The 24,620-nt window shown below is 38.3% G+C and overlaps 2 protein-coding genes across 6 annotated transcripts in view; one reads left to right on the forward strand and one right to left on the reverse strand.

The window, feature by feature from the left end:
* The window catches only part of FOXJ2 (forkhead box J2), a 34,877-nt gene extending 17,668 nt beyond the window's left edge, over positions 1-17,209 (forward strand). For 3 of the 4 annotated variants that reach the window (XM_073684833.1, XM_073684832.1, XM_073684834.1), the window contains exons 2-11: positions 4,241-4,559; positions 4,645-4,719; positions 5,957-6,037; positions 6,370-6,501; positions 14,613-14,751; positions 15,235-15,444; positions 15,519-15,620; positions 15,928-16,152; positions 16,417-16,527; positions 17,093-17,209. In XM_073684833.1, coding sequence (XP_073540934.1) covers positions 4,245-4,559; positions 4,645-4,719; positions 5,957-6,037; positions 6,370-6,501; positions 14,613-14,751; positions 15,235-15,444; positions 15,519-15,620; positions 15,928-16,152; positions 16,417-16,527; positions 17,093-17,199 — 1,497 coding nt within the window. In that variant the 5' untranslated portion in view covers positions 4,241-4,244 and the 3' untranslated portion in view covers positions 17,200-17,209. Of the gene's footprint in view, positions 1-4,240; positions 4,560-4,644; positions 4,720-5,956; positions 6,038-6,369; positions 6,502-14,612; positions 14,752-15,234; positions 15,445-15,518; positions 15,621-15,927; positions 16,153-16,416; positions 16,528-17,092 lie in introns of those variants that run through there. The other variant, XM_073684831.1, reaches the window with a different exon arrangement.
* A 4,039-nt stretch (positions 17,210-21,248) lies between these two features.
* The window catches only part of LOC141273241 (uncharacterized), a 133,449-nt gene continuing 130,077 nt past the window's right edge, over positions 21,249-24,620 (reverse strand). For both annotated transcript variants that reach the window (XM_073684812.1, XM_073684813.1), the window contains exons 15-18: positions 23,959-24,102; positions 23,793-23,879; positions 22,972-23,025; positions 21,249-22,897 (exon numbers count right to left, since the gene is read on the reverse strand). In XM_073684812.1, coding sequence (XP_073540913.1) covers positions 22,679-22,897; positions 22,972-23,025; positions 23,793-23,879; positions 23,959-24,102 — 504 coding nt within the window. In that variant the 3' untranslated portion in view covers positions 21,249-22,678. The remainder of the gene's footprint in view (positions 22,898-22,971; positions 23,026-23,792; positions 23,880-23,958; positions 24,103-24,620) is intronic.

The following is a 24,620-nucleotide window of genomic DNA, read 5'->3' on the forward strand; positions in this document are numbered from 1 at the left end:
ATCATGCAGGACAATGTGGTGATGATGCTTTTTCCAGCATGATGCAGACCGTGTCACAAGGCAAAAGTGAGAACCAAGTGGCTCCTTGAACAAAACATTGACACTTTGAGTTCACGGCCAGTAAAGTCCCCAGATCTCCGTCCCATTGAGGATCTGGGGTCAATTTTCAAACAGCAACAGACAAAACCAAGAAATTGTGATCACCTCTGAGCACAGATGAGACAAGAACGGGCGGCCATCAGTCAGAATCTACCCAGAAGCCGATATCCAGCTGCCGGGGAGAAAGGCAGAAATCTGGAGAATAAGGGTCAGCGCCGGGAATATTGAGGCTTCACAGAAACTTCTCAGATTTGTCAATAAAAAGTGTAAAAAATTCTGGAATGTTCATAATTGTCCGGCAGTAACCAAAGAAACTGCGACTAAAAGAGCGAAAAACACTGAACAAGAAAAATGTGAAAACCAAAACTTGTCAGTCTCAAAACTTTAAACCATGACTGTACTTAAAAGGGGGCTTCCTACATGAAACTATTCTCACCTTAAGACACAGTTCCCACTAAGCTGAAGGCTGTAAACAGGCAAGGAAGCTCGGTGAGCCTTGTGATACGCTCTGTTTCCTTTTGCTTTATAAATCAGATTTTTGTAAAAGAGCGATAGCTGGAGAATCTCACGTACATTTCATTTAGATTTTGTTACCATTTTGGACAAAAGGAAAATAAGACAAGCAGCCTGATTGATGTTTTTCATTGGCATATGGCGGGTTTAATATAGCTGTAATGCAGCCCGTATTATGGATGGGTCATACAGAGGAGCTGGATTATTATTATTATTATTTATTTGTAAAGCACCATTAATTCCAGAGTTAGGTGCATGTAAGGAGGACTTATATACATATAACACACACAAAAAATATATAACACAAATATACAAACTGTCAGACTGGATCCTGCCCTCCTGGGCTTACAATTTTCCAATGTGGCTTGGTCATATGACGAGGCCACCCCTCCAACATTGTGTCCCACATCTATCTTTTTACAGCACCTCCGTCTTGTTTAATTCATGTTATTATGAGTGCAAGTGTCTGAAACAACAACAGCCGACCGCACGAGCTCGCAGAACAAGACAGCCAAGCGGATGGCACGAAAAATCACCTGTGGTTCTAGTACTTCCTATGAAAACCTGTTCATTAGCAGCTTTATAGATGAGGCATAAATGGCCAGAAAGCAATGCACAATGTCAATCAGCTGCTGGAATTTGGTAAAGTCACCACTACTGGACTGCAAAGCAGAAATAAAATGGTTATATTCTTGTACATAGGAGCAGTATTATAGTAGTTATATTCTTGTACATAGGAGCAGTATTATAGTAGTTATATTCTTGTACATAGGAGCAGTATTATAGTAGTTATATTCTTGCACATAGGAGCAGTATTATAGTAGTTATATTCTTGTACATTTGCAGTATTATAGTAGTTATATTCTTGTACATAGGGGCAGTATTATAGTAGTTATATTCTTGTACATAGGAGCAGTATTATAGTAGCTATATTCTTGTACATATGAGCAGTATTGCAGTAGTTATATTCTTGTACATAGGGGGCAGTATTATAGTAGTTATATTCTTGTACATAGGAGCAGTATTATAGTAGTTATATTCTTGTACATAGGGGCAGTATTATAGTAGTTATATTCTTGTACATAGGGAGCAGTATTATAGTAGTTATATTCTTGTACATAGGAGCAGTATTATAGTAGCTATATTCTTGTACATAGGAGCAGTATTACAGTAGTTATATTCTTGTACATAGAGAGCAGTATTATAGTAGTTATATTCTTGTACATAGGAGCAGTATTATAGTAGTTATATTCTTGTACATAGGGGGCAGTATTATAGTAGTTATATTCTTGTACATAGGGGGCATTATTATAGTAGTTATATTCTTGTACATAGGGGCAGTATTATAGTAGCTATATTCTTGTACATAGGGAGCAGTATTATAGTAGTTATATTCTTGTACATAGGAGCAGTATTATAGTAGTTATATTCTTGTATATAGGCACAGTATTATAGAAGTTATATTCTTGTACATAGGAGCAGTATTATAGTAGTTATATTCTTGTACATAGGGAGCAGTATTATAGTAGTAATATTCTTGTACATAGGAGCAGTATTATAGTAGTTATATTCTTGTACATAGGGGGGAGTATTATAGTAGTTATATTCTTGTACATAGGGGGCAGTATTATAGTAGTTATATTCTTGTACATAGCCGGCAGTATTATAGTAGTTATATTCTTGTACATAGGGAGCAGTATTATAGTAGTTATATTCTTGTACATATGAGCAGTATTATAGTAGTTATATTCTTGTATATAGGCACAGTATTATAGAAGTTATATTCTTGTACATAGGAGCAGTATTATAGTAGTTATATTCTTGTACATAGGGAGCAGTATTATAGTAGCAATATTCTTGTACATAGGAGCAGTATTATAGTAGTTATATTCTTGTACATAGGGGGGAGTATTATAGTAGTTATATTCTTGTACATAGGGGGCAGTATTAAAGTAGTTATATTCTTGTACATAGGAGCAGTATTATAGTAGTTATATTCTTGTACATAGGAGCAGTATTATAGTAGTTATATTTTGTACATAGGAGCAGTATTATAGTAGTTATATTCTTGTACATAGGAGCAGTATTATAGCAGTTATATTCTTGTACATAGGGGCAGTATTATAGTAGTTACATTCTTGTACATAGGGGGCAGTATTATAGTAGTTATATTCTTGTACATAGGTGCAGTATTATAGTAGTTATATTCTTGTACATAGGGGCAGTATTATAGTAGTTACATTCTTGTACATAGGGGGCAGTATTATAGTAGTTATATTCTTGTACATAGGAGCAGTATTATAGTAGTTATATTCTTGTACATAGGAGCAGTATTATAGTAGTTATATTCTTGTACATAGGGAGCAGTATTATAGTAGTTATATTCTTGTACATAGGGAGCAGTATTATAGTAGTTATATTCTTGTACATAGGGGGCAGTATTATAGTAGTTACATTCTTGTACATAGGGGGCAGTATTATAGTAGTTATATTCTTGTACATAGGGGGCAGTATTATAGTAGTTATATTCCTGTACATAGGGAGCAGTATTATAGTAATTATATTCTTGTACATGGGGGCAGTATTATAGTAGTTATATTCTTGTACATAGGGGGCAGTATTATAGTAGTTATATTCTTGTACATAGGAGCAGTATTATAGTAGTTATATTCTTGTACATAGGGAGCAGTATTATAGTAGTTATATTCTTGTACATAGGGAGCAGTATTATAGTAGTTATATTCTTGTACATAGGGGGCAGTATTATAGTAGTTACATTCTTGTACATAGGGGGCAGTATTATAGTAGTTATATTCTTGTACATAGGGGGCAGTATTATAGTAGTTATATTCCTGTACATAGGGAGCAGTATTATAGTAATTATATTCTTGTACATGGGGGCAGTATTATAGTAGTTATATTCTTGTACATAGGGGGCAGTATTATAGTAGTTATATGCTTGTACATAGGAGCAGTATTATAGTAGTTATATTCTTGTACATAGGGGGCAGTATTATAGTAGTTATATTCTTGTACATAGGGGCAGTATTATAGTAGTTATATTCTTGTACATAGGGGCAGTATTATAGTAGTTATATTCCTGTACATAGGGGGCAGTATTATAGTAGTTATATTCCTGTACATGGGGGGCAGTATTATAGTAGTTATATTCCTATACATAGGAGCAGTATTATAGTAGTTATATTCTTGTACATAGGGGCAGTATTATAGTAGTTATATTCTTGTACATAGGGGCAGTATTATAGTAGTTATATTCTTGTACATAGGGGCAGTATTATAGTAGTTATATTCTTGTACATAGGGGCAGTATTATAGTAGTTATATTCTTGTACATAGGAGCAGTATTATAGTAGTTATATTCTTGTACATAGGGGGCAGTATTATAGTAGTTACAGTGGGTAAGGAAAGTATTCAGACCCCTTTACATTTTTCACTCTTTGTCTCATTGCTGCCATTGGGTAAATTCTAAAAAGTTCATTTTTTTTCTCATTTAAGTGCACTCTGCACCCCACCTTGATTTAAAAAAAAGAGAAATATAAAAAATTCTCATACAGACATCTTCCCAATAATGTTTCAGAATTACTGACCTGCCTTTTTATTTTCTCAGCCTCATGATGGCGTCTGACCTGGGCAGCAGCCTGACCTCCATAGATTGGCTCCCGCAGCTGACCATCCAGGCTGCAATGAAGGGGTCTCAGCAGAGCAGCGGAGGCAGGAAAGGACCTGGATCTCCCACCGACCCAAACGCCATGTTAACTAAGGAGGAGGCGGCTGCACATCGAGATGGAAAACCCCCTTACAGCTATGCCAACCTCATCCAGTACGCAATAAACTCCGCACCTGCCAGGCGTATGACCCTCAGCGAGATCTATCGCTGGATCTGTGACAACTTCCCGTATTACCGCAATGCCGGTGTGGGGTGGAAGGTAACCACATAACTCTGTGTTGGGCTCTAGAATCACTTATTTTTTTACAGATACATAACCTTGTTTTCTTGTTTCTATTCTGCAGAACTCAATCCGCCATAACTTGTCACTAAATAAATGTTTCAGAAAAGTGCCGCGTCCCAGAGATGATCCCGGAAAGGTGAGCTAACCCTAACCCTAACCCTACACAAAAGTCCGCTACCATTATTCATGAGTAGTCTTTAGTGACCATTGTCAGGAAGCTGCTGCTAAAGCAAAACTATCTCTCACTTTTTTTTTTGCAGCTTGGCAACAGCTACCTGACACTGATTACTAAAGTTAAAAGGTCAAAAAACATTGCAAAAAAATCAATAGTACAAGCCAATATAGGAAACATTGTAAGAAAAATCTACTTTCTCCACTTTTGAGCCACTTCTCCTCTCCAACCTCACTGTGAAAAATGCTGAAAAATTGGTCTTGGTAAAGAAAAAAAAAAGTCAGACTGCCAGCTCACTGAGGAATCAGATTACAACTGACTAATGAAGTTGATGGAGATGGGAAGAGGAGCAGAGTGAAAAAGAGAGAGGCATAAAAGGACGCTAAAGGTGCTGCTTCTTACTGTTAAGTGTTTTATTTCACCCCACTGCTGAGTTCACAGCAACACTGCTCAGTACTGCACTATGATGTACTCTATTCTGTTGCTTTCTAGTAAGTTTTTTGTTTATCTCACAACATTCAAACCTACACTGCTCAGTACTGCAGCTGCTTTCTAGTACTGAGCAGTACTCAGTATAGAGCTGGATTCACAGCTACACTGCTCAGTACTGCCGCTGCTTTCTAGTACTGAGCAGTACTCAGTATAGAGCTGGATTCACAGCTACACTGCTCAGTACTGCCGCTGCTTTCTAGTACTGAGCAGTACTCAGTATAGAGCTGGATTCACAGCTACACTGCTCAGTACTGCCGCTGCTTTCTAGTACTGAGCAGTACTCAGTATAGAGCTGGATTCACAGCTACACTGCTCAGTACTGCCGCTGCTTTCTAGTACTGAGCAGTACTCAGTATAGAGCTGGATTCACAGCTACACTGCTCAGTACTGCCGCTGCTTTCTAGTACTGAGCAGTACTCAGTATAGAGCTGGATTCACAGCTACACTGCTCAGTACTGCCGCTGCTTTCTAGTACTGAGCAGTACTCAGTATAGAGCTGGATTCACAGCTACACTGCTGTATAAGGCCCTCCGGCTTCTGAACATGTGCTTCATTGAGACAGGAGAGCAGGAGTCTGTGCTGTCTGGTTGTAATGATCTCCATCTTCTAGTTGAGAAACAATTGAAAATTACTGTTTGAGACTACAACGGGGAAAATGGTGTCTCCTGTAAGAGTGTAACGGATTTTATCTTTGCCAATTAATTACCAGGGATCGTACTGGATGATTGACAGCTGTCCCAAAGAAGATGTAGCCCTTCCCCGCAGAAAACGTCCACACCCCGACGATGAGGTAATAAAACATTTGACGTAACAGCGTAATAAACGTTACATTAAAGAACTATGAACAATTTTCTAACATAACAGTAAAAAAAGGAATGACTGACTTTACAGTCCAGAGTGATTCTAAAAGTTAAGGACTGGAGGGAAAACGGATTCCTGGCACTGCCCTGCATGTGTCGTGGGCGTTTATGGCGGCCCGTACAGTCGTAGTGTAGACATGATTAGTCCCGATGATCGCCATAATATGGTCAGATTGTTAATGATTTACATTATGTCTATGGTCATCTCTACAGAAAGTATCTTCACCTTGAAGTTTTATGGTGTAATGATTTCTCTTTACAGCTCTCCCAAGACTCGCCAGAACCCGAGGTCAATAAAAGTCCCCTGAGTTCCACCAGTGACGTATCCTTACCTACCGAAAACACACAAGGTCATCACATGGAGAGCAACTCGGCTCTACCAAGCTACAGCCAGGTAATAGGCCAAGTATGTGGGATCAGAAGTGAGAACCCAACATTGCCCCCTATATACAAGAATATAACTAATATAATACTGCCCCCTATACACAAGAATATAACTACTATAATACTGCCCCCTATGTACAAGAATATAACTACTATAATACTGCCCCTATGTACAGGAATATAACTCCTATAATACTGCCCCTATGTACAAGAATATAACTACTATAATACTGCCCCCTATGTACAAGAATATAACTACTATAATACTGCTCCTATGTACAAGAATATAACTACTATAATACTGCCCCCTATGTACAAGAATATAACTCCTATAATACTGCCCCCTATGTACAAGAATATAACTCCTATAATACTGCCCCTATGTACAAGAATATAACTACTATAATACTGCCCCCATGTACAAGAATATAACTACTATAATACCGCCCTCTATGTATAAGAATATAACTACTATAATACTGCCCCCTATGTACAAGAAAATAACTACTATAATACTGCCCCTATGTACAAGAATATAACTACTATATTACTGCTCCTATGTACAAGAATATAACTACTATAATACTGCCCCCTATGTACAAGAATATAACTACTATAATACTGCTCCTATGTACAAGAATATAACTACTATAATACTGCCCCCTATGTACAAGAATATAACTACTATAATACTGCCCCCTATGTACAAGAATATAACTACTATAATACTGCCCCCATGTACAAGAATATAACTACTATAATACTGCCCTCTATGTATAAGAATATAACTACTATAATACTGCCCCCTATGTACAAGAAAATAACTACTATAATACTGCCCCTATGTACAAGAATATAACTACTATAATACTGCTCCTATGTACAAGAATATAACTACTATAATACTGCCCCTATGTACAAGAATATAACTACTATAATACTGCTCCTATGTACAAGAATATAACTACTATAATACTGCTCCTATGTACAAGAATCTAACTACTATAATACTGCCCCTATGTACAAGAATATAACTACTATATTACTGCTCCTATGTACAAGAATATAACTACTATAATACTGCTCCTATGTACAAGAATATAACTACTATAATACTGCTCCTATGTACAAGAATATAACTACTATAATACTGCCCCTATGTACAAGAATATAACTACTATAATACTGCCCCCTATATACAAGAATATAACTACTATAATACTGCCCCCTATGCACCAGAATATAACTACTATAATACTGCCCCTATGTACAAGAATATAACTACTATAATACTGCCCCTATGTACAAGAATATAACTACTATAATACTGCCTCCTATGTACAAGAATATAACTACTATAATACTGCCTCTATGTACAAGAATATAACTACTATAATACTGCTCCTATGTACAAGAATATAACTACTATAATACTGCTCCTATGTACAAGAATCTAACTACTATAATACTGCCCCTATGTACAAGAATATAACTACTATATTACTGCTCCTATGTACAAGAATATAACTACTATAATACTGCTCCTATGTACAAGAATATAACTACTATAATACTGCTCCTATGTACAAGAATATAACTACTATAATACTGCCCCTATGTACAAGAATATAACTACTATAATACTGCCCCCTATATACAAGAATATAACTACTATAATACTGCCCCCTATGCACCAGAATATAACTACTATAATACTGCCCCTATGTACAAGAATATAACTACTATAATACTGCCCCTATGTACAAGAATATAACTACTATAATACTGCCTCCTATGTACAAGAATATAACTACTGTAATACTGCCCCCATGTGCAAGAATATAACTACTGTAATACTGCCCCCATGTGCAAGAATATAACTACTATAATACTGCCCCCATGTACAAGAATATAACTACTATAATACTGCTCCTATGTACAAGAATATAACTACTATAATACTGCCCCTATGTACAAGAATATAACTACTATAATACTGCCCCTATGTGCAAGAATATAACTACTATAATACTGCCCCTATGTGCAAGAATATAACTACTATAATACTGCCCCATGTACAAGAATATAACTACTATAATACTGCTCCTATGTACAAGAATATAACTACTATAATACTGCTCCTATGTACAAGAATATAACTACTATAATACTGCCCCTATGTGCAAGAATATAACTACTATAATACTGCCCCTATGTGCAAGCATATAACTACTATAATACTGCTCCTATGTACAAGAATATAACTACTATAATACTGCTCCTGTGTACAAGAATATAACTACTATAATACTGCCCCTATGTACAAGAATATAACTACTATAATACTGCCCCTATGTACAAGAATATAACTACTATAATACTGCCCCTATGTACAAGAATATAACTACTATAATACTGCTCCTATGTACAAGAATATAACTACTATAATATTGGCCCTATATACAAGAATATAACTACTATAATACCGCTCCTATGTACAAGAATATAACTACTATAATACTGCCCCTATGTACAAGAATATAAATACTATAATACTGCCCCTATGTACAAGAATATAACTACTATAATACTGCTCCTATGTACAAGAATATAACTACTATAATACTGCCCCTATGTACAAGAATATAACTACTATAATACTGCCCCTATGTACAAGAATATAACTACTATAATACTGCTCCTATGTACAAGAATATAACTACTATAATACTGCCCCTATGTACAAGAATATAACTACTATAATACTGCCCCTATGCACAAGAATATAACTACTATAATACTGCCCCTATGCACAAGAATATAACTACTATAATACTGCTCCTATGTACAAGAATATAACTACTATAATACTGCTCCTATGTACAAGAATATAACTACTATAATATTGGCCCTATATACAAGAATATAACTACTATAATACTGCCTCCTATGTACAAGAATATAACTACTATAACACTGCCCCTATGTACAAGAATATAACTACTATAATGCTGCCCCTATGTACAAGAATATAACTACTATAATACTGCCCCCTATGTACAAGAATATAACTACTATAATACTGCCCCCTATGTACAAGAATATAATTACTATAATACTGCCCCCTATGTACAAGAATATAACTACTATAATACTGCCCCCTATGTACAAGAATATAACTACTATAATACTGCTCCCTATGTACAAGAATATAACTACTATAATACTGCCCCCTATGTACAAGAATATGACTCCTATAATACTGCCCCTATGTACAAGAGTATAACTACTATAATACTGCCCCTATGTGCAAGAATATAACTACTATAATACTGCTCCTATGTACAAGAATATAACTACTATAATATTGGCCCTATGTACAAGAATATAACTACTATAATACTGCCCCCTATGTACAAGAATATAACTACTATAATACTGCCCCTATGTGCAAGAATATAACTACTATAATACTGCTCCTATGTACAAGAATATAACTACTATAATATTGGCCCTATGTACAAGAGTATAACTACTATAATACTGCTCCTATGTACAACAATATAACTACTATAATACTGCCCCTATGTACAAGAGTATAACTACTATAATACTGCTCCTATGTACAACAATATAACTACTATAATACTGCCCCTATGTACAAGAGTATAACTACTATAATACTGCTCCTATGTACAAGAATATAACTACTATAATATTGGCCCTATGTACAAGAATATAACTACTATAATACTGCCCCTATGTACAAGAATATAACTACTATAATACTGCTCCTATGTACAAGAATATAACTACTATAATACTGCTCCTATGTACAAGAATATAATTACTATAATACTGCCCCCTATGTACAAGAATATAACTATTATAATACTGCTTCTATGTACAAGAATATAATTACTATAATACTGCCCCCTATGTACAAGAATATAACTACTATAATATTGCTCCTATGTACAAGAATATAACTACTATAATACTGCCCCTATGTACAAGAATATAACTACTATAATATTGCTCCTATGTACAAGAATATAACTACTATAATACTGCCCCTATGTACAAGAATATAACTACTATAATACTGCCCCCATGTACAAGAATATAACTACTATAATACTACCCCTATGTACAAGAATATAACTGCTATAATACTGCCCCCTATGTACAAGAATATAACTACTATAATACTGCTTCTATGTACAAGAATATAATTACTATAATACTGCCCCCTATGTACAAGAATATAACTACTATAATACTGCTCCTATGTACAAGAATATAACTACTATAATACTGCTCCTATGTACAAGAATATAATTACTATAATACTGCTCCTATGTACAAGAATATAACTACTATAATACTACCCCTATGTACAAGAATATAACTGCTATAATACTGCCCCCTATGTACAAGAATATAACTACTATAATACTGCTTCTATGTACAAGAATATAATTACTATAATACTGCCCCCTATGTACAAGAATATAACTACTATAATACTGCCCCTATGTACAAGAATATAACTACTATAATACTGCTTCTATGTACAAGAATATAACTACTATAATACTGCCCCCTATGTACAAGAATATAACTACTATAATACTGCCCCTATGTACAAGAATATAACTACTATAATACTGCCCCCTATGTACAAGAATATAATTACTATAATACTGCCCCCTATGTACAAGAATATAACTACTATAATACTGCTCCTATGTACAAGAATATAACTACTATAATACTGCTCCTATGTACAAGAATATAACTACTATAATACTGCCCCTATGTACAAGAATATAACTACTATAATACTGCTCCTATGTACAAGAATAGAACTACTATAATACTGCTCCTATGTACAAGAATATAATTACTATAATACTGCTCCTATGTACAAGAATATAACTACTATAATACTGCTCCCTATGTACAAGAATATAACTACTATAATACTGCTTCTATGTATAAGAATATAACTACTATAATACTGCCCCCTATGTACAAGAATATAACTACTATAATACTGCCCCCTATGTACAAGAATATAACTACTATAATACTGCCTCCTATGTACAAGAATATAACTACTATAACACTGCCCCTATGTACAAGAATATAACTACTATAATATTGGCCCTATATACAAGAATATAACTACTATAATACTGCCTCCTATGTACAAGAATATAACTACTAACACTGCCCCTATGTACAAGAATATAACTACTATAATACTGCCCCTATGTACAAGAATATAACTACTATAATACTGCCCCCTATGTACAAGAATATAACTACTATAATACTGCCCCCTATGTACAAGAATATAATTACTATAATACTGCCCCCTATGTACAAGAATATAACTACTATAATACTGCCCCCTATGTACAAGAATATAACTACTATAATACTGCTCCCTATGTACAAGAATATAACTACTATAATACTGCCCCCTATGTACAAGAATATAACTCCTATAATACTGCCCCTATGTACAAGAGTATAACTACTATAATACTGCCCCTATGTGCAAGAATATAACTACTATAATACTGCTCCTATGTCCAAGAATATAACTACTATAATACTGCTCCTATGTACAAGAATATAACTACTATAATATTGGCCCTATGTACAAGAATATAACTACTATAATACTGCCCCCTATGTACAAGAATATAACTACTATAATACTGCTCCTATGTACAAGAATATAACTACTATAATACTGCTCCTATGTACAAGAATATAACTACTATAATATTGGCCCTATGTACAAGAATATAACTACTATAATATTGGCCCTATGTACAAGAATATAACTACTATAATACTGCCCCTATGTACAAGAATATAACTACTATAATATTGGCCCTATGTGCAAGAATATAACTACTATAATACTGCTCCTATGTACAAGAATATAACTACTATAATATTGGCCCTATGTACAAGAATATAACTACTATAATACTGCCCCTATGTACAAGAATATAACTACTATAATATTGGCCCTATGTGCAAGAATATAACTACTATAATACTGCTCCTATGTACAACAATATAACTACTATAATACTGCCCCTATGTACAAGAGTATAACTACTATAATACTGCCCCTATGTGCAAGAATATAACTACTATAATACTGCTCCTATGTACAAGAATATAACTACTATAATATTGGCCCTATGTACAAGAATATAACTACTATAAAACTGCCCCTATGTACAAGAATATAACTACTATAATACTGCTCCTATGTACAAGAATATAACTACTATAATACTGCTCCTATGTACAAGAATAGAACTACTATAATACTGCTCCTATGTACAAGAATATAACTACTATAATACTGCCCCCTATGTACAAGAATATAACTATTATAATACTGCTTCTTTGTACAAGAATATAATTACTATAATACTGCCCCCTATGTACAATAATATAACTACTATAATATTGCTCCTATGTACAAGAATATAACTACTATAATACTGCCCCTATGTACAAGAATATAACTACTATAATACTGCCCCCATGTACAAGAATATAACTACTATAATACTGCTTCTATGTACAAGAATATAATTACTATAATACTGCCCCCTATGTACAAGAATATAACTACTATAATACTGCCCCTATGTACAAGAATATAACTACTATAATACTGCTTCTATGTACAAGAATATAACTACTATAATACTGCCCCCTATGTACAAGAATATAACTACTATAATACTGCCCCTATGTACAAGAATATAACTACTATAATACTGCCCCTATGTACAAGAATATAACTACTATAATACTGCTTCTATGTACAAGAATATAACTACTATAATACTGCCCCCTATGTACAAGAATATAACTACTATAATACTGCCCCTATGTACAAGAATATAACTACTATAATACTGCCCCCTATGTACAAGAATATAATTACTATAATACTGCTCCCTATGTACAAGAATATATCTACTATAATACTGCTCCTATGTACAAGAATATAACTACTATAATACTGCTCCTATGTACAAGAATATAACTACTATAATACTGCCCCCTATGTACAAGAATATAACTACTATAATACTGCCACCTATGTACAAGAATATAACTACTATAATACTGCCCCTATGTACAAGAATATAACTACTATAATACTGCTCCTATGTACAAGAATATAACTACTATAATACTGCTCCTATGTACAAGAATATAACTACTATAATACTGCTCCTATGTACAAGAATATAACTACTATAATACTGCCCCCTATGTACAAGAATATAACTACTATAATACTGCCACCTATGTACAAGAATATAACTACTATAATACTGCCCCTATGTACAAGAATATAACTACTATAATACTGCTTCTATGTACAAGAATATAACTACTATAATACTGCCCCCTATGTACAAGAATATAACTACTATAATACTGCCCCTATGTACAAGAATATAACTACTATAATACTGCCCCTATGTACAAGAATATAACTACTATAATACTGCTTCTATGTACAAGAATATAACTACTATAATACTGCCCCCTATGTACAAGAATATAACTACTATAATACTGCCCCTATGTACAAGAATATAACTACTATAATACTGCCCCCTATGTACAAGAATATAATTACTATAATACTGCTCCCTATGTACAAGAATATATCTACTATAATACTGCTCCTATGTACAAGAATATAACTACTATAATACTGCTCCTATGTACAAGAATATAACTACTATAATACTGCCCCCTATGTACAAGAATATAACTACTATAATACTGCCACCTATGTACAAGAATATAACTACTATAATACTGCCCCTATGTACAAGAATATAACTACTATAATACTGCTCCTATGTACAAGAATATAACTACTATAATACTGCTCCTATGTACAAGAATATAACTACTATAATACTGCCCCCTATGTACAAGAATATATCTACTATAATACCGCCCCATGTTTAGTTCTCCCCTTGCTGTGTAGCAGCAGATATAGGTCTGTCTCCGCCATGTCATGTAATAATCCCCCGCTCTCCTGTGTTGCAGGCTGCCTCCGCTCATATGCCAACAGACTCTCGGACTCCTTCATACAACAACAGCGATTGCTACAAATTCTCTTTCTCGGAGATCCCCGACCTCAGCTGTTCCTTCCGCAGCCTGTACCGTACTTTGCAGGGTAAACAGGGTGAGAATGATGGAGGTGGGGAATTGTAGGAAGATGGAAGGCGGCGTCCAGATGACGGGATATTGGGGTGCGGAAGGACATAACTGCGTCACGTCCTCCAGGGGCTGCAGCTTTACAAGTTTAAGGAGGATTTCTGCAGATTAATCTCTGTACAATTGCAATTGTCATTCATACTTTTCGAGATCTCTGCTTTCTGTCAGTGAATTGTAACCTTCTTCTTTACATGTAGGGGCTGATAACCTGCACAGATCTAATATGTATTTTTCTACAGTGTAGTGTAGAGAAGTGACTACAACTCTCAGCATGCCCTGACAGCCAGTCTGCTAGGAGGTGCAGTTCCTCGGGTCACGTTCTCTGGGTCTTGACCGTCTTCTGTTTTCGGGCTCTGAATAGGAGTCTTCCCATTCACTTGACAGCAAGCAGAGATCTTGAAAACTATAACTATGGAACGATAATTAGGATCTTCTCCATTTTTGCCGTCAGGGCTCTCGCCGCTCCCCGCTGACGTACAGCCGCCATCGTCAAGCTGCTGCATGTACCAACAGAATTCGGGGGAGTCTTCCTCGCTGCACCCCCACAACGTCCCGAACATGAACAATCCCTCCTCTTCTCACCATCAAAGCCAGCACCAGCAGCCGCCATACCTGCCCTCCCAGCAAATGCCTCGACCCCCCGCTCCTGCAATGTCTATGGGTACGTTCTGTATAGGACATGTGCCTTCACTTCATCTCGGCAAAAGAGCTTACAATCACTTGTCTCTTCTCTAGGTCTTCCCAACGACTGGTGCTCCAACATAGACTCCTTAAAGGAAAGCTTCAAGATGGTCAGCAATCTGGACTGGTCGACTGTGGATCTGTCCCAGTTCTCAGGTAAACCTGCGGCTTTGGGGTAAAGATGGAATGGTTCCCCCTGGTGGACAGTAAGGGAATTACATTTAAAAGATGAGTTCTAATTTATGCCAGTTTCAAAAGATTTAAAACCCACATTGATACATTTTTGCCTCCAGTCACATCCAAAGCTGCATTCAAAATTCCAGACAGAATCTGAATGCAGCTTTGGTTGTGATTTCCAAGTCAACGCTCAACATTTTATAGAGTCAAATGGCAAAGTGATTTCCAAAAGGGGGTCTCTATTTGTTAAAGGGGCATGCTGTAAATGCATGTCTCGTCTCACCAGACCTCATGGAGAGTCTACGCCAGGCAGAACTGAAGAACTGGAGCCTGGATCAGCATCACATCGCCAGCTTGTGCGACTCCTTAAGTCATCTGCTAAGTCACACCGGACTCCTGCCTCCCACCTCCTCACATGGACAAGCAGCGCCCTGCCAGGCCCAATTAATGCCCCCCACCACCAGCAGCGCCTGTGCACTCCAGGGAGCCAAGCCAGGTCATACCATGGCAGGTAAGGATGGGGAACTCCTTAAAGGGGATCCTTAAAGGGGATCTGCCCAAAAACAGTGCCACTCTACTCCACAGGTTGCGCGTGGTATTGCAGCTCAGCTGTATGCACTTCAATTAAACTGAGCTGCAGTACTAGACACAACCTGTGGACAATGGTGGCACTATTTCCAGAAAAAAAAGCACTTGATAATATGGGAAATTATTGATTTATCTTATATAATTTCTTTCTTTTCATTTAATACATTTTTTTTTTTTTTACTTTTAGTCACCTCCTACGGGCAGAACCAGCAGCCTCCAGCATCCTGTGGTCATAATTTCACTGCACCCCCTGGGTACCCTATCCAAACCCAGGCCCCTCCGACATACAGCCAGCAAGGTGAGGGTCTCTGGAAGCATAGTCCTATGATAACTGGTAACTTAGCAAAAATTTCAAAAATTAAAGGGGAGTTCTAGAGGGGATTTACAAAAACATACAGAGGTCTGTATAGATTTTTTTGCCATTTATTTCCTTTTTTTTCACTGGGTTTTAGTTAGCCGCATTATCTTCTTGAAGCTTAGGCTGTCCGACATAAATCCCCGTTTTCCCCGAGAGGCTCTGCTACAGCTTTGTGCTTCAATGCTTTACACTGCAGCTTTGCTCCTTTGAACAATTCCCCCCAACGGACTTCAGATTCATGTCCAAAGTCGTCATAAAACCGCCTCCCATCATCTTATCAGCGGTACTCCCCATACTTTACACTGCAGCTCTGCTAGTGTTAATCCTCATGCACCAGCCAGTGGTGTGCCAGCTCACGGCACTGCCCTGCTCTCTGCTCTGGTAGACCATTGCGATTTCCTGCGTTCCAGCGTAGACATGTGGGAACATGGATCCACCCGATGATGGGGGTCGGGAAGCAGAAGAGCCTTTTGTGGTCGTTTACCGCTTTTTTTTCCGCCCATAGGTCGCCATTCTCAGCGCGCTCTGTATCCGCCAGCTCGCCAGGTACTCCGTTATCCTCCCAGCAGCGAAGAAATACAAGACGACTTTGACTGGGACTCTATCGCTTAAAGACTCTGCACTGCAAAAAAACCCAGGTGGAATGCAAAAGAAATATAGGAGAGGGTTAAATCCTCCCTCCACGTGTATAGATATATATAAATATATAAATGTATATCTTCGCCCGACAATCAGGGCCGACGGGCCCCTCTCACTGGATACGGAGACAATTCATGAAGAAAAGACCCTTCCCGCACACAGACTTTTCTAGCTCTCCCTCTGTGACACTGCTGAGTAAAGGAAACGTCGAGGATGGCGATCGTCCTCTGCCCGCCTCGTATTTCCTAGTGCCAAGCTGTTCCGGTGTTACCATGGGGGGGGAGGGCATTCACAGTGTCTCTGGGGAGAGGAAGGCTTGGTTGCCAGTCTACCCACGGCCAACTTATTTATAAAGCGTACATATATTGCACAGCACAAAGTGTTAACCAGGAGTCTACAGCCATCTTGGACTTGAGACGTTGGTGAGATTTCCTACAGACTTTCATGACTTTTCCGAAGACCCCGTCCCCGAAATCCCAGAAAAAAAACTCCTCGCAAACCAGCGCGATCGTCCGTCTTCTTTGTATTGCTACCCGTTGGATGTCTCCTATGCTTTTACCGTTTTGTTGTGAAGTTCATTACTGTAGTGGTATGTGGCACATAGAACGAGCGGACCCGACAATGCCCAGTGTGGCGTTCATGGTTTGCACATTACAAAAATAAGGCTTTTTTTGGACTAATAACTCCGTCCAGCATTTCACCTTTTGGGGTGGATTCCTGGGTTCGTTTCCAACTTGGATCATTACAGGACTGGCGATTATGGCTCCTGGGCATGCACGTCACGGGTATAGATCCTACATAGAGAAATGAAGACCACCACAGCATGTGCAATATTGGAGAGGCTGTGGCTTGTTGATAGGCACAGTCCCATGGGGAAAGGTTATTATCCTGGTGGTATTTGGGCACAAAGCTCTAATCAATGGTTATACTGGTCACTTGTAGGAACAGTACTCTAGTCAATGGTTAATATTGGCACACTCCACTAAGGAATGGCTATCCCAGTCGTATATGGACACAGTCCTCTAGTCAATGATTATCTGATATGTGGGTACAGTCATAATAGTCAATGGTTATGCCAATCATAAGTGGACACCATCCTCTAGTCAATGGTTATCCTGGTCATACATGGACACAGTCCACTAGTCAATGGTTATCCTATTTATTAGTCTATGGTTATGCTGGTCAGTTTTCGGCACTCGTTTAGTCATTGATTATCCTAGTCATACGTTAGCACAGTCTACTAATCAATAAGTATCCTTGTTGTAAGTAATGATGGAGCCAGTTGATACCTTGATGGGCATAGATCACCAAATAGTCATTATGCCATTATTAAGTACTGGCCAACCAGTATCGTGCCATTAAGTGGGTGTTGCTCCGCATGATGAAGCAGGCCGTATCCAGGTCATCATCAGGCAGACCTCCCGAATCTCATCAGGGCTCTTCAGTTTACATCAATGCCTAATACAAGGGAACAGTTTAGTATTCAGCTTAGATCAATATATATTCTGCCAGGTGAAAGATCCAGATGACTGGTGTCCCGGAGAGGTTTATACAATCCTAATCAGCGGGTGCCCATGTTCTTCATGTTGGCAGATCGGGCCGTGTCCTGGTGTTACGGGATATCATCTCTATCCTTGAGCATCGCTGTGGTAGAGAACCACCAGACCTTTACAAGATATATGTGGTTGCGGTTACTGACGCCTCATTGGTCGGTAGTGTGTACAGGGTGCATTTACCCCGAACGTTACATTTCTCAGTAAATATAGATTATGGATTTGTCCTACATGGTAATAATTTTATTTGGCCACTTGTTGGGCTAGTTGCACATGGTATGATGTCAAAGGTCGTTGGAGCTTTCGCGATTGTGAAGATCGAATTTCGCTCGACAAGGAAACTCATGGCGATAGACATTTTGATTCGGTAGACCCTCAAAAGGGGCAGGTGTTGTGAGTCATAATTGGTGATTTTAATGATATATGTTTCTGAGACAACCACTATGGAGGCAACTACAGCTCCTGTAGGGAATAATTGCCTCTACCTCGCTGTTCCCGAAAGTCTACGAAACTTGGGTGACTTGTGGGAAACTTGGGTGACTTGTGGGAAACTTGGGTGATGACTCGTGGGAACCTCTTCCCTGAAATCGATCAGTTTGAGCGAGGAGGAGGACCCGGTGACTTTTCACCATTCATCTGAGCAATGCGGGCAGTACATTCAGCGTCTATGGGTGAAACAGGGACAGTTGATTAAAGTTGCGTTCATGGCTGGTCCATCATTGCTCAGTCATTAGAAGGGTCCAATCTTGATCGTCTTCATAATGCTATCGTTTTTTTATGACCAGATGTCTAGTGTTCTTCAGTCATGTCTACACAGTCCAGATTGTTCCAAAACACGGTCAAAATTGGCTTCATGTTGGCCATTCCCATGTGCAAGGTGCCCTGTCGCTAGCCCGGTCCAGTCCAAATCAAACACACACAGCTGCTGGGCGATCCGAAAAATGTAATTTCCCCGAAATCTTCACATCCGTTGTAGGATCTCGTTTACATCGATCTTGGCTGTTGAGTGGTGGAGAAATAAAACAACAGTCGACGAGCTGCCCTGGGATCATTTAACACAGCCGCCATTCTCTCCGTCGAAAGCCATCTTTGTGACTCCCAATTATTTTTCTGTTCAAAATGAGGCTCAATGGACGCTTATTAAACATATCAGCAGAAAGTGGCTTCGCTTGAGGGTTTGTTTTTTTTTTTCCCAATGACGATACTGGTAACAAACGCACTTGAGGCAAAAGAACTTCACAAAGATGAGGACGACCGTGGTACAAAATGGATTATTTATATAAATAAATGCACAGACACGTGTATGGGTAAGGCCGGTAGGTTACAAAGTCTCACCGGCATGATGCCTGTTAAATACGATATAAACTTATGCACATGGTACGGTTTTTATTAAAAATATATAAATATATAAAAATAACTATATAAAATAAAATTCATTCAGAGCACAGGACGACAGACACATCTGACGCTGGTCACTGAGTAATACTTTAGAAAGAGCAATCCCATCCAGGAGTGATTCATACGTAGCAATGGCCATCCATATATTAGAGTGGTTGTCCTGTCTGGATACATCTTATGTAGTATCAAGCCGTGTCCATGGCATGTTCCACATACAGCTACTGGTGGTCATACACGTTAGGAAAAAGTTTGCCAAACCCACTGACCATCTGCAAGTTGGGGTGGTCATGCATGTATTCTCGCCGCCACAAAAAGGTGTCTGAGTGTGCATTAACAGACTGGATGGAGCTGCCCTTTAAGTGGTCACAAAAATTGAAAAAAAAAAAATCACTACACATCCATACAACAATCACACAGCATGACGTACTACACATCTCACCCCAACAATCACAACTGTATCACACTGTTCCACAAACTGATTGTCATCCCGGTCTCTCCATGAGCACATATCGATAGGTAACTGCATTCCGACCACATCATATTACACTTTTATGTATGCAGGTAATCATTCCAAATAGAGACATGTATGGGGAATTGCAAGCTAATTTCCTCATATACAAGTTTCCGTTAATTTTTAAGACTGTTTTTTTGCCTACCAAAATGACCCAATTTAAAGAAAAAAAAAAAAAAAAGTTTACCCTGTTTAAACCTAACCTACCTCAACCATGGCAGTGTATTTTTCTGATGCAAAAATCATTTAGATTGTCGTTGCCGTACACCAAGCAATGCACTTATGCAACATTGTGGACATACAATAAATTGACACAGCTACCCGATACTGGGGATCATATATGCATCACAGATCGAACATCAAAGTGTTCAACTAACTGTGGAACCCACAATAAATAGACACTACAAGCTGACTTATTAAAATGGAGTAATAGGGTCATTCAGCTTGGTTTTGCGATAAAGGCAATGACCTACAAACCTGCCCTTGATAACCCTTAATGCTCCTATTGATTCAAGGTGATGTGACAATCTGATTACAAAGTCACCTAGACATCTGGTAAGTTCTACTGCCAATAGACAATCCAATTTTTTCAAGGTTAAATTGAGTCATGCATGATGAAATATTGAGCGTTTCTGAAGAGAAGCAGCAGCAGTGCATTTTAAGAAAGGGTTAGGTTCAGACCCCATAGCGGTACCCAAATTCCATAATATCTTTCCTGTAGCTTTGTAGCATAAGAAAGCCATACTGAACACAACACTAAAATTCTGACTTTTTCAAACACTATCTTGAGCCAGAAGCAATGATACAACTCTACAAAGTTGACTTTGTGCACCCTATTACAAAGGTCAGCAACCTTTGACACTCTAACTGTTGGGAAATTATAATTTACAGCATTTATGATAGCCACAGCTTGTCAGGTCATATTAGGAGTTGTGGTTTCACAACAGCTGGAGGGCCAAAAGTTGCTGATCCATGCCCTATGTGATAGCTCAGACGCTATTCATGAACTGGTGGAGCAACAAAAAGACCTTACCAGAAAGATGTCAATAACTGTCAAATTTCCCAAATAGTAACTGTGCATTTTTGATGATTCACAGCATAGGATTTCTTAGACATAAAGTTTCCACCTTGTTGGAAAATTCTGATGCAAAATTTTAAAATTTTCACTAAGTAAAATATTTTTAAACGGGTTAGGGAAAGGGTTAGGGTCAGACCCCATTTCGGTACCTAACTGTTTAAGACAGGGCTGTGGAGTCAAAGTCGTAGCCCATTTTGGTGGAGTTGGAGTCGATATAAAATGGACCAACTCTGACTCCTAAAATATATAATAGAAATTGGGTACAGTAGTTCAATGCAGTTTGTGGGGAATATTTTTTCATAGGAATTTGGGAAAGTTATGAAATGTCCTATAAATGTCTGTCCTATTCCTGATCTAAGGGTCTAGACTTTTAGCTGAGATTAATCTGTGATGCAGTAAATTTATCACTTAAAATGAGCCGTGTATGAGGGAGTCGGAGTCGTGGAGTCGGTGTCATGGAAATTGAGGAGTTGGAGGTTTGGCTTACCGACTCCACAGCCTTGGTTTAAGGACTGGAAACTTAAAGTATGGTCAACTTATCACTACAGTGCAGACTTATAATTTTAAGCACGCTCAGTCACCAAAAGACATTGACACACGTACAACGCGTCAACAAAATAACGTACTACTCAATCCTTCAACATCACTGGGCCTTTGATCAGCAACACACAAGCTGGCATAACATTTTACCATTGTAAACAGATTCAGAAAAATGGTTGGAGATCAGTCTCTAAAGCTGGCACCATTGCACTTCTAGTGCAACTGAACCGGACTTCCATAAAACAAGTAGGAGAGGAAGAACCTCTTTTACAGTGCTGGATTTGCCCATTTTCCGACTTTGCTCTGTCTCATGGACACATCCTGTTTCTCAAAGGAAGTTAGACTTGGATGCTTTCATATTGACAACCATGTTCAGGTTGCAGAAAGGCCAAGGCTGCGGTTTAAAGTATCATCCAGTTGGTGAGTTTCCCTCTCCAGCACCTGAATTCTAGTATCAGAGGTCACTGCAGCCAGCGAACGAGTCAGATTGTGTCTAAGGCTTATAAGGTCATCAGTGGTACGGGAACATCGTTGTATGTAACGGGAACGGTGTCCACGTTCTGTCTCGAGCTGAGACTTTAAAAAGGAGATCTGGGGGAAGAGGAACAAGATTACAGCATGTAACCGGACAATTGCAGAACCCTACCTGTTCTGTCCTATTATACCTGTTGCTGTAGTTCGGTCACACTTGACTGAGATGCAGAAGAATCAAGTGTATCCTAGAAGGTATTGAGAGAAAAAGAAAAGAAAAAACATCATAGGCTAATTAAAGGGGTAGACAAACATGGCTTGCTTCCGAAAACAGCACCACCCTGACTACAGGTTGCGTGTGGTATTGCAGCTGTGCATGTGTAGACAGAGGTAGTTTTTGGAAAAAGGCAGACATTTTTTCTGATATTGGACATGACAGGAACCGCAGTGCTACAAGATAAAAAGCTATCAAATCTGCGTATGAGTAGAAGATGATGATCTGTAGTCTAAGAGTATTTCATTTATGACCCCTGTGACCTTATCTGGAATACTGTGTCCAGGTCTGGGCACCACATTTTAGAAAAACATATAAAAAAACTGCAGCAAGTTCAGAGAAGAGCGACCAGGATGGTGAGCGGACTGCAAACTATGTCCTGTTAAAGGAGCTGGGAATGTTTAGCTTGCAAAAAAGAAGACTGAGAGGAGACTTAATAGTTGAAGGGCTGTCACACTGTAGAGGGATCATCCTTATTCTTATTTACACATAGAAACAAGAGAAGCAATAGAATGAAACTGAATGGGAGAAGATACAGATTAGATATTAGAAACAACTTTTTGACAGTGAGGGTGATCAATGAGTGGAGAGGTGGTGAGTTCTCCTTCAATGGACGTCTTCACACAGAGGCTGGACAGACATCTGTCTGAGATGGTTTAGTGAATCCTGCATTGAGCAGGGGGGGTTGGACACGATGACCCTGGAGATCCCCTCTAACTCTAATATTCTATGACGACTGACCTCTTGTGTTTTGTCCTTTGAGCCCTGCAGTGTTGCGGCATTGAGCTTACGCAGCTCCCTACGGAGGTTTCTCCGCTCGCTCTCCACCTGGCAACACAAAATGAAACGTAAGAAAACTTTGGCTTCGTTCGTCGTCCACGACTCCTGCTCACATAGTGGCTCTTACTTCTTGTAACGTCGCACTCAAATGTAGGGTTTGGTTTTCCAATAAAGATTTGTCGTTTTCCAACCTTGCAACAGCCTCCTGGAGGACCTCCAGCCTCCTTTGCAGGGAATCGCCATTCTTTATGCCTATGCCAAGTGTTGGGTCCTTATTAGGAAAGAGAATAAATGCATGTTATCCAGACTACTCCTAAACCACTGGGATCCCCAGTGTTGCTATTGGGGCTGAGGATCCCTGCTTTCTGGGGGGTCTCAAAATTACACTCTGATCGTCACTGTTCATACATTACCTTAAAGGGGTCAACAATATTGTATGTTTACCCCATTTCCTATCTTAATACTTGCTCCTAGTACTCACTATTCACCCATCATGTCACTACCTGGTGTACACCACCCTACAATAATGACCAATCTGTAATGAGGAGTGAGGATGAATTAACGGGAACAGGGAAAGATGATTCAGTCGGGGGAAAGTCTAGCAAACCCGAGGTGCGGCTGCTTCCCGACAGTCACAGCGGCGGCCAAATACATGATAGGGAAACGGGTGTGAAATAATTACTTCTTCCTGATGTAAGACGTAATAGTAGCTCCTAGGTCAAGTTCCTATGCATCTAACAGGCTTAGGAGCTGAGCCTACACCATACCCAGCCGATGCTGGCTGTGTTA

Source organism: Phyllobates terribilis, unplaced genomic scaffold (assembly GCF_046119375.1).
Source record: "Phyllobates terribilis strain yellow unplaced genomic scaffold, ASM4611937v1 Scaffold_5__5_contigs__length_657084704, whole genome shotgun sequence".
Classification (NCBI taxonomy): Eukaryota; Metazoa; Chordata; class Amphibia; order Anura; family Dendrobatidae; genus Phyllobates; species Phyllobates terribilis.